Source organism: Sinocyclocheilus grahami, unplaced genomic scaffold, assembly GCF_001515645.1.
Source record: "Sinocyclocheilus grahami isolate Dianchi unplaced genomic scaffold, SAMN03320097.WGS_v1.1 scaffold302.1, whole genome shotgun sequence".
NCBI lineage: Eukaryota > Metazoa > Chordata > Actinopteri > Cypriniformes > Cyprinidae > Sinocyclocheilus > Sinocyclocheilus grahami.
In genome coordinates, this window is record NW_015505481.1 from 97,078 (window position 1) to 108,900 (window position 11,823).

The 11,823-nt window shown below is 39.7% G+C and overlaps 1 protein-coding gene across 3 annotated transcripts in view; it reads left to right on the top strand.

Annotated features, from left to right (window-relative positions):
* The window catches only part of LOC107601239 (BUB3-interacting and GLEBS motif-containing protein ZNF207-like), a 23,713-nt gene extending 13,645 nt beyond the window's left edge, over positions 1-10,068 (top strand). For 2 of the 3 annotated variants that reach the window (XM_016293339.1, XM_016293337.1), the window contains one exon: positions 8,828-10,068. In XM_016293339.1, the coding sequence (XP_016148825.1) occupies positions 8,828-8,985 (158 nt within the window). In that variant the 3' untranslated portion in view covers positions 8,986-10,068. The remainder of the gene's footprint in view (positions 1-8,827) is intronic. The other variant, XM_016293338.1, reaches the window with a different exon arrangement.
* Positions 10,069-11,823: the final 1,755 nt, after the last annotated feature.

The following is an 11,823-nucleotide window of genomic DNA, read 5'->3' on the forward strand; positions in this document are numbered from 1 at the left end:
GAGTCGAGCTGACTGACAAGGAGAGTGAGGTGAGACAGACAAGACGATCACGGATGATTTAGTTTCGAAACTAAATGCAAAAGCGCCTGTTTGGCAATATTTTGGATTTTGAAAAGCCTGTTGTCTTTTGCCGTTTATCTAAGGTGATTTTGGAAGTTTTTTTCGTTTCTTATTTAATTGGTTCCACATTGTTTGCTGATTTTTACTTTATTTAAACTTTGTGTCATTTATTTATTTTATTTGACATCAATGTGTATGCTGTGCCTCCAAGCTTTCTTACTCGTTTTGCTAATAAACGTTCTACGTTTCTTATTTATTTGGTTATATATTATTCATGTTTACTTGTTTCCAGTTTTGTACATTTAAACTTTATGTAAGTTATTTGTTATTTTATATTAGGCACTGCCCTATAGCATGGTGTATTTTTATTTGTTTTGTTAAAAGTTCTATGTTTTATATATATATGCTAAAGTGAGTTTGACGTTGTATTTTGTTGCAGTCAAGCAATTGACGCCTAACTGCCGCTAATTCGAAAGTGAACGTAAAATGCGCACGGTGCTTTTAAGCTATTTAAAAGCGAAGGAAAGCGAGGAAAAGAGGTAAAATTCAAACGAACTAAAAATGAACAATTGCTTTACTCCGAATTGCCACTATTTGAAAGTGAAAGTAAAATGCGCACGCCGCTTTTACAAGCTATTTAAAAGAGAAGGAAAAGAGGGAATGCCCCCGCGGTGATACCGGTATTACCGGTGTTGTCACATGTCGATTAACCGGTGGGAAAATTTCCTCACCTTCACAACCCTATTATACTCACAGTAGCTTTGGTGAAAATGTTAGTGTTCAAATAAAAAGAACATTCAGAATCAGAAATTAGATTGATGATAATTAATGCATGTAAAGGAACCTATTGTTGTCACTTCATGCCACTGACAGTGATACTTTCAGGTTTGCAGATGTGCTCCTAATACAGAGGTTTTAAGTTCAAATTATCCAAGCCATTGGTTTCCCATAAGTGTATTAATTATTATTTTGTTAAAAACCATTGAATTTCTGATGCATATATAAAGTTTTGCTTTATATTTTTAAAATGAAATTGATTATTGTTTATGTTGGACCAATGAAAATGTTGACAGACAAAATTTTCCTAATACAGAGGTTTTAAGTTCAAATTATCCAAGCCATTGGTTTCCCATAAGTGTATTAATTATTATTTTGTTAAAAACCATTGAATTTCTGATGCATATATAAAGTGTTGCTTTATATTTTTAAAATGAAATTGATTATTGTTTATGTTGGACCAATGAAAATGTTGACAGACAAAATTTAAAAAAAAAATGAACTACTATCCTGACTGGACCAGCCGTTAAACCCTATGAAGACCAATGAAACCAGCTTATGAAAACTGAATTGTGGGCTGTATTAATGGATCAACTTTTAACACTTGAGGATCCATTAAAAAAAACCTTAGAGCTGGTAGTTTGAGAGCTTAATTTTAAACAAACTGAGGTTCAGTGTTAAGTGTGTTGATGATAGTTTTGATGAGCAGCAGTTATGTCCCGAATCAAACAGTTTAGGGTCTTTATTGTGTGCTCTCTCTCCATGCTACAGATGGGGACTCGAGCTCCAAGCACAAGCTCGGGCTCCTCCAGTCTGGACAGTTTGTCAGCATCCTCTAAACCGCTGTCCCAAGTATGCAGTAGCTTGCTGACTCGGTGAAAGAGCTGCTTCATAAAACTATTGATAGCATGTAGACGTCAGACTGCCTTTTAGAATAATTGACTTTGATCTAGAGGACGTCTGTAGTGCTTCGAAAGAGATTGATTTCAATTGAGGCTGAGAAATGACAGACTGCTTAATTATCTTATTTAAACTCAGTCTGTTTCTCTCTCTTCTGGTTTTTAGTTGTGTAAAATCCACCTTCATAATCACGTTGTCACTGTATGTAGGCCCCCAAAAAAGTATTTGGACACTTGATCATGATCCACCTAAAGCCTTTGTTGGGGATGCACTGATGTTAAAATTTATAATTCTGATCAGACTGAATGTTATGGCTGATAGTAATTCCAAGCTGTTTAAAAAAAAAAAAAGCTAATAACTGAAATCACTAGTTTTTAATGCTACATGTGAATTTACATCACACTATTAGAGTGTACTGTATGTAATATATAGTGATATGAAATTATTAGTGTTTTAAAATTTTTTTAAATATTAGTGTTTGCCTGAAAAATGTGCTTGTTCTTTATTTCTAGATAAAGTAAATAACAAAACATCAAATCAAGTGGTATATTGGCCAGAATTAGTTGAATCACTGAATGTGTCTAATTGGTCTCTCTCTGCAGGTCCAGCAGGCTGGTTCTGGTGTAGCGGTGAGCTCCTCTGCACCACCTTCTGCTGCTCCCAAACCAACATTCCCAGCTTACACCCAGTCCAGCTGACTGACAAGGAGAGTGAGTCGAGCTGACTGACAAGGAGAGTGAGTCGAGCTGACTGACAAGGAGAGTGAGTCGAGCTGACTGACAAGGAGAGTGAGTCGAGCTGACTGACAAGGAGAGTGAGTCGAGCTGACTGACAAGGAGAGTGAGTCGAGCTGACTGACAAGGAGAGTGAGTCGAGCTGACTGACAAGGAGAGTGAGTCGAGCTGACTGACAAGGAGAGTGAGTCGAGCTGACTGACAAGGAGAGTGAGTCGAGCTGACTGACAAGGAGAGTGAGTCGAGCTGACTGACAAGGAGAGTGAGTCGAGCTGACTGACAAGGAGAGTGAGTCGAGCTGACTGACAAGGAGAGTGAGTCGAGCTGACTGACAAGGAGAGTGAGTCGAGCTGACTGACAAGGAGAGTGAGTCGAGCTGACTGACAAGGAGAGTGAGTCGAGCTGACTGACAAGGAGAGTGAGTCGAGCTGACTGACAAGGAGAGTGAGTCGAGCTGACTGACAAGGAGAGTGAGTCGAGCTGACTGACAAGGAGAGTGAGTCGAGCTGACTGACAAGGAGAGTGAGTCGAGCTGACTGACAAGGAGAGTGAGTCGAGCTGACTGACAAGGAGAGTGAGTCGAGCTGACTGACAAGGAGAGTGAGTCGAGCTGACTGACAAGGAGAGTGAGTCGAGCTGACTGACAAGGAGAGTGAGTCGAGCTGACTGACAAGGAGAGTGAGTCGAGCTGACTGACAAGGAGAGTGAGTCGAGCTGACTGACAAGGAGAGTGAGTCGAGCTGACTGACAAGGAGAGTGAGTCGAGCTGACTGACAAGGAGAGTGAGTCGAGCTGACTGACAAGGAGAGTGAGTCGAGCTGACTGACAAGGAGAGTGAGTCGAGCTGACTGACAAGGAGAGTGAGTCGAGCTGACTGACAAGGAGAGTGAGTCGAGCTGACTGACAAGGAGAGTGAGTCGAGCTGACTGACAAGGAGAGTGAGTCGAGCTGACTGACAAGGAGAGTGAGTCGAGCTGACTGACAAGGAGAGTGAGTCGAGCTGACTGACAAGGAGAGTGAGTCGAGCTGACTGACAAGGAGAGTGAGTCGAGCTGACTGACAAGGAGAGTGAGTCGAGCTGACTGACAAGGAGAGTGAGTCGAGCTGACTGACAAGGAGAGTGAGTCGAGCTGACTGACAAGGAGAGTGAGTCGAGCTGACTGACAAGGAGAGTGAGTCGAGCTGACTGACAAGGAGAGTGAGTCGAGCTGACTGACAAGGAGAGTGAGTCGAGCTGACTGACAAGGAGAGTGAGTCGAGCTGACTGACAAGGAGAGTGAGTCGAGCTGACTGACAAGGAGAGTGAGTCGAGCTGACTGACAAGGAGAGTGAGTCGAGCTGACTGACAAGGAGAGTGAGTCGAGCTGACTGACAAGGAGAGTGAGTCGAGCTGACTGACAAGGAGAGTGAGTCGAGCTGACTGACAAGGAGAGTGAGTCGAGCTGACTGACAAGGAGAGTGAGTCGAGCTGACTGACAAGGAGAGTGAGTCGAGCTGACTGACAAGGAGAGTGAGTCGAGCTGACTGACAAGGAGAGTGAGTCGAGCTGACTGACAAGGAGAGTGAGTCGAGCTGACTGACAAGGAGAGTGAGTCGAGCTGACTGACAAGGAGAGTGAGTCGAGCTGACTGACAAGGAGAGTGAGTCGAGCTGACTGACAAGGAGAGTGAGTCGAGCTGACTGACAAGGAGAGTGAGTCGAGCTGACTGACAAGGAGAGTGAGTCGAGCTGACTGACAAGGAGAGTGAGTCGAGCTGACTGACAAGGAGAGTGAGTCGAGCTGACTGACAAGGAGAGTGAGTCGAGCTGACTGACAAGGAGAGTGAGTCGAGCTGACTGACAAGGAGAGTGAGTCGAGCTGACTGACAAGGAGAGTGAGTCGAGCTGACTGACAAGGAGAGTGAGTCGAGCTGACTGACAAGGAGAGTGAGTCGAGCTGACTGACAAGGAGAGTGAGTCGAGCTGACTGACAAGGAGAGTGAGTCGAGCTGACTGACAAGGAGAGTGAGTCGAGCTGACTGACAAGGAGAGTGAGTCGAGCTGACTGACAAGGAGAGTGAGTCGAGCTGACTGACAAGGAGAGTGAGTCGAGCTGACTGACAAGGAGAGTGAGTCGAGCTGACTGACAAGGAGAGTGAGTCGAGCTGACTGACAAGGAGAGTGAGTCGAGCTGACTGACAAGGAGAGTGAGTCGAGCTGACTGACAAGGAGAGTGAGTCGAGACAGACAAGACGATCACGGATGATTTAGTTTCGAAACTAAATGCAAAAGCGCCTGTTTGGCAATATTTTGGATTTTGAAAAGCCTGTTGTCTTTTGCCGTTTATCTAAGGTGATTTTGGAAGTTTTTTTCGTTTCTTATTTAATTGGTTCCACATTGTTTGCTGATTTTTACTTTATTTAAACTTTGTGTCATTTATTTATTTTATTTGACATCAATGTGTATGCTGTGCCTCCAAGCTTTCTTACTCGTTTTGCTAATAAACGTTCTACGTTTCTTATTTATTTGGTTATATATTATTCATGTTTACTTGTTTCCAGTTTTGTACATTTAAACTTTATGTAAGTTATTTGTTATTTTATATTAGGCACTGCCCTATAGCATGGTGTATTTTTATTTGTTTTGTTAAAAGTTCTATGTTTTATATATATATGCTAAAGTGAGTTTGACGTTGTATTTTGTTGCAGTCAAGCAATTGACGCCTAACTGCCGCTAATTCGAAAGTGAACGTAAAATGCGCACGGTGCTTTTAAGCTATTTAAAAGCGAAGGAAAGCGAGGAAAAGAGGTAAAATTCAAACGAACTAAAAATGAACAATTGCTTTACTCCGAATTGCCACTATTTGAAAGTGAAAGTAAAATGCGCACGCCGCTTTTACAAGCTATTTAAAAGAGAAGGAAAAGAGGGAATGCCCCCGCGGTGATACCGGTATTACCGGTGTTGTCACATGTCGATTAACCGGTGGGAAAATTTCCTCACCTTCACAACCCTATTATACTCACAGTAGCTTTGGTGAAAATGTTAGTGTTCAAATAAAAAGAACATTCAGAATCAGAAATTAGATTGATGATAATTAATGCATGTAAAGGAACCTATTGTTGTCACTTCATGCCACTGACAGTGATACTTTCAGGTTTGCAGATGTGCTCCTAATACAGAGGTTTTAAGTTCAAATTATCCAAGCCATTGGTTTCCCATAAGTGTATTAATTATTATTTTGTTAAAAACCATTGAATTTCTGATGCATATATAAAGTTTTGCTTTATATTTTTAAAATGAAATTGATTATTGTTTATGTTGGACCAATGAAAATGTTGACAGACAAAATTTAAAAAAAAAATGAACTACTATCCTGACTGGACCAGCCGTTAAACCCTATGAAGACCAATGAAACCAGCTTATGAAAACTGAATTGTGGGCTGTATTAATGGATCAACTTTTAACACTTGAGGATCCATTAAAAAAAACCTTAGAGCTGGTAGTTTGAGAGCTTAATTTTAAACAAACTGAGGTTCAGTGTTAAGTGTGTTGATGATAGTTTTGATGAGCAGCAGTTATGTCCCGAATCAAACAGTTTAGGGTCTTTATTGTGTGCTCTCTCTCCATGCTACAGATGGGGACTCGAGCTCCAAGCACAAGCTCGGGCTCCTCCAGTCTGGACAGTTTGTCAGCATCCTCTAAACCGCTGTCCCAAGTATGCAGTAGCTTGCTGACTCGGTGAAAGAGCTGCTTCATAAAACTATTGATAGCATGTAGACGTCAGACTGCCTTTTAGAATAATTGACTTTGATCTAGAGGACGTCTGTAGTGCTTCGAAAGAGATTGATTTCAATTGAGGCTGAGAAATGACAGACTGCTTAATTATCTTATTTAAACTCAGTCTGTTTCTCTCTCTTCTGGTTTTTAGTTGTGTAAAATCCACCTTCATAATCACGTTGTCACTGTATGTAGGCCCCAAAAAAAGTATTTGGACACTTGATCATGATCCACCTAAAGCCTTTGTTGGGGATGCACTGATGTTAAAATTTATAATTCTGATCAGACTGAATGTTATGGCTGATAGTAATTCCAAGCTGTTTAAAAAAAAAAAAAGCTAATAACTGAAATCACTAGTTTTTAATGCTACATGTGAATTTACATCACACTATTAGAGTGTACTGTATGTAATATATAGTGATATGAAATTATTAGTGTTTTAAAATTTTTTTAAATATTAGTGTTTGCCTGAAAAATGTGCTTGTTCTTTATTTCTAGATAAAGTAAATAACAAAACATCAAATCAAGTGGTATATTGGCCAGAATTAGTTGAATCACTGAATGTGTCTAATTGGTCTCTCTCTGCAGGTCCAGCAGGCTGGTTCTGGTGTAGCGGTGAGCTCCTCTGCACCACCTTCTGCTGCTCCCAAACCAACATTCCCAGCTTACACCCAGTCCTCTGCCACTGCTACGGCCAACACGAGCAGCACTGTGGCCAAACCGGGCACCCCAGTCACAAGTAAGCCTGCCACCCTCACCACCACCAGTGCAACCAGTAAGTTGATCCACCCTGATGAAGATATATCACTGGTAAGTGAACTTGTTTCTGTGCTTTGATCTTTAACCTTTGCAGGAATAACTGGAGTTTTGGAACGGTGCATGCTTTCATTTGATAAAACACCTGTTTGGTTATTCCAGACTGTCTTGTTCCAAACCGGAGACTTTTCTTCTGCGGAACATACATTTAAATAATGCTTTTTTCCATACATTGAAAGTCAATGCCACTAAAACAACACTAGATCACACTGACGTCACAAAATCCTTTGTTCCACAGAAGAAATAAAGCAAGCAAAAAAGCCCATATTTATGTCTTACCAGCTTGTGTGTTTTGCGTTGTGTTTGACAGGAGGAGTTGCGAGCACAGCTGCCTTGCTACCAGTGTAAAGTCCCTAGTGCAGGACAGGCCCACGTGACTTCCCCACCAGTTGCACCGATGGGGGGTGTGTTGCCCCCTCTGCAGGGCATTCCTGCACAGCAGCCGGGTGTTAGGCATCCCATGCAAGGTAGGGTGCATTTGAGGGCTTTCAGACTTTTGGAATGCCCCCTGTATTTCAAAATAAGAGAAGAAAAGTCTTGTTACACTACTGTTTAAAAATTGGGGGCAGTGAGATTTTGAACACTTTCATTCAGCAAGGATGCAATTAAATTGATCAAAGGTGAGAGAGTAAATACATTGACGTTATTATTTCAAATAAATTGCTTATGAACTAATGTTGATGAATTGACAATGTTTACTATACAATGTTTATATGGTAATGTTTTAGATGGTTGTAATGAATGCATATTTAATTTCCCTCATCTGAACTTGAATGAGCAGCCTGCTACTGTACAGTCCACTGTGTAGACATTTCAAAATAAGAGTCATGGGGCATTTCAAGCTTTTTTTGCTGGTCATTATTCATATTTTGGGTACATAAATTGTATTTCATTTCATTTCCATTTAATGAATAACTATTGTAGCTTCTGTCTGGGATTCCCCATCTCAGGATGGACAGACTAAGAACATTATTCAAAATATTATTTAATACATTTTACTAGTATCAGGTTTTTATAGATAAAACTAAAACCATAAAATAATTAATTGAAATAAAATAAATGTTATCTGAAATGAAAAAAAAATAATTATATATATATATATATATATATATAACCTGTGTGTGTGTGTGTGTGTGTGTATATATATATATATATATGTATACATGTATGTATGTATATGTGTATATATATATACTTTTCATTTAGTTTGAGCTTTAGCTTAACCTGATGTACTAAAATAACCAAAACAGAAATAAAAAACCTAATCATGCATTACAATTTTACCTAAACCCTTTAAATTTAGTCAACTAAAATTGTATGATATCGAGTCGCCCAAAACTAGACTAAAGCTAAAACAATTCAGATGGCTAAAATATGACAAACTAAATGGCATTTTCATCAAAAGACTGACTAAATCAAAATATGCTGTCAAAATTAACACTTTCTGAAGGATCATGTGACACTGAAGACTGGAGTAATGATGCTGAAAATTCAGCTTTGCATCACAGAAATAAATTACATTTTAAAATATACTAAAATAGAAAACAGATTTTTTTTTAAATAGTAATATTTCACAATATTACTGTTGTTGCTATATTTTTGATCAAATAAACGCAGCTTTGATGAGCAAACGAGACTCCTTTCTTTCAAAAATAATGAAACAGTCTTACCAACCAACTTTTGAACAGTAGTGTATATTAATGAAGAATAACAGCGTAAGATAAAACCATAAAATAAAATAAAAATCAGTTTCAAATGCAGCTAATCAATTTCCTCTCATGTAGGGCCATTCGGTGCTCCGCTGCAGGGAGTGCCTGGGTACGTCCCAGGGGGAATGCCTCCTTATGGACAAGCCCCACCCATGGTCCCTCCCTACCAGGGAGCCCCTCGGCCCGCCATTGGCATGAGACCTCCTGTAATGTCTCCTGGAGGCCGATATTGAAGCGTCACCACCGGTCTTCATTAGGTTTGGTGATTCAACCATTTTGCCATCTAGTGGCGTGCTTTACAATCCAGATCAGTAACCATAACCCTTCTTGCAATGAGGAGATGGAGTAATCAAACTGTGTAACGCATGGGACATTTGATTTTACCAAGTCTATTATTTGGACCTACCCTTTGTTGCAGATCATTCAGTCTGGCTTTTTTCTCATGTTTTGTTTAGGTTTTTAGAAGTGAAGTGTAGTAAATATGGTTCGTATTAATTTGAAGCGGCTGGAGTTTCGTACAGCACCTTTAACAAGGCAAGTCACTGTAAATATACTATTACTGTACTAAAAGTGTGAAGCCTTCGCAGCACCCATAGGTGCTGTTGGACGTCCCGTCCCCAGCATTGCTTGGTGAGGGCTTCAGATAGCTGTCACTGTTGGGTTTATTTTTCTATGTCTGCTTGTCTACATTTACAGTGTTCTCTCTGTAGGGCCAATAACACAAGACTCCTGTGAATGCTATCTGTACTGTTCCACTGTTAATTGTAATAAACTATTGAAATCTAACGGCTGTTTTTTTTCATTAGCAAGTAAAGGACAACCTCACAAGGTTTGTACTACAAATGCTCAACGTGATGGCTGTTGTTTATTTGTATGAAAGCTGTGTGATTGCAGTGTGCTGGGACGTGTTTGTGGGTGAGAGGGAAACTGAAGCATTTGCATCCACGTTTGATGGTCCTTTCATATTAAAGTTTGGATTTAAAGGGGTCAAATCACGAGGAATCAAGTTTTCCTTGATCTTTTGAGATAAATGGGTTTAGCACCATGTCAACTTGATGTAACTGTTGCAGCGCAAAACATCCTCCTCAGTCCAAAAAGACCATCATCATAACATCTCCCAGCTTCTGACGTCAGTGAACAACAGACAAACTAACGATATAAGAGTTTGTGCTGCAACAGAAAGTGACACGGTGATAAATGATCATGGAATAAACAAAGTATGACTATTTTTGATGGGAGAAAAAATAACACAGTGGACATGTATAAGACCCCTTTAAATTTTCAGCTGCTTATGCAAGGACATATGGCTGCTAGACCATTCAGATAGCAGTTTCCTGAAAATCACTGTCTTGAGAGACTGAAATAACCTGAGAATCATTTCTGTCCAGGCTAAGGCTCATTACTTGTGGTTTTCAGGAAGAGGCAGGTAAGAAGGTGACTGTAGTTCACTGTGGTTGTTGTCCTAAACTGAGGATTTCTCTTCTCCTTGTAGCAATGCCATGGGACTGGCTGAGGCAGAGTCTCAGTGTTGCCCTGCACAGGCTGAGGCAAGTCTCACATTTTCTCTCTTTCCTCTCTGTATTCAGGGGGCCTCACAGCCGTTTGGCTGTTGGATGCAAATGTCCCCAAACTTAGAGCAAGTTTGGTGATGGCCCCCGGGTTTATTAATATCAGGGGAGTTCTCTTAACTAACTCATAGTTTTAGTTAACATGTTAAAAATAGATACACGTGCTTCAAAAGTTTGAGGTCAATAAGGTTTACAAAGATGCATTGAATTGATCAAAAGTGGCCGTAAATACAGTTCTTACAAGATTTCTATATCAAATAAATGCTGTTTTTTATTCATTTATTTTTTTACCACCTGTTCAAGGAATCCTGGGGGAAAACAAGTCTTGGTGTTTTCACAAAATTATGAAGCAGCACTGTTTTCAATATTCATAATAGTAATTGAGCATCAAATCAGTGTATTAGAATGATTTCTGAAGGATTGTGTGACAATGAAGACTGGAGTAATGAAGCTAAAAATTCAGCTTTGCATCACAGGAATAAATGACATTTTAACGTGTTCACACAGAAAAGTTGCTTTAAATTGTAATATTTCACAGTATTGCTGCTATTACTGTATTTTGAAATACAGCATGATTAAAAAAATCTTACCAGCCTCAATCTTTTGAACGGAAGTGTTTATTAAAGTAATCTGAGTTGTTTTCAATCACATCTATGGCATGCTGTTGATTACCACAGACTATGATTTTGACTCATCTCTCTGTTTGTAAGAAACAAATGGGAAATGGATATGTAGTAATTGCAATGAAAGCAGTTATGCAAACTAGAAAAAGCACCGTGCTCATAAACATGACGTGCTATAGCATTATACTTTGTGTGCTAACCAACTGATTCTGTGCAGTTACATGGATCTGAGGTTTTAAACTCTCCCACAAGAATTACATTCATAAAACACAAGAAGAGTTCTTCCACCTTCAACAATCATATTTAAATGTTATTGTTACATTACTATTTTTACAAACTGAAAGATGAGGTGAAATTATTCAGTGTGCCTCAGATTCTTTCCATGAGCATTGTTGAAAATCCAGAGTATTATACAGTGGGTACGGAAAGTATTCAGACCCCCTTAAATTTTTCACTCTGTTATATTGCAGCCATTTGCTAAAATCATTTAAGTTCATTTTTTCTTCCTCAATGTACACACAGCACCCCATATTGACAGAAAAACACAGAATTGTTGAAATTTTTGCAGATTTATTAAAAAAGAAAAACTGAAATATCACATGGTCCTAAGTATTCAGACCCTCTGCTGTGACACTCATATATTTAACTCAGGTGCTGTCCATTTCTTCTGATCATCCTTGAGATGGTTCTACACCTTCATTTGAGTCCAGCTGTGTTTGATTATACTGATTGAACTTGATTAGGAAAGCCACACACCTGTCTATATAAGACCTTACAGCTCACAGTGCATGTCAGAGCAAATGAGAATCATGAGGTCAAAGGAACTGCCTGAAGAGCTCAGAGACAGAATTGTGGCAAGGCACAGAACTGGCCAAGGTTA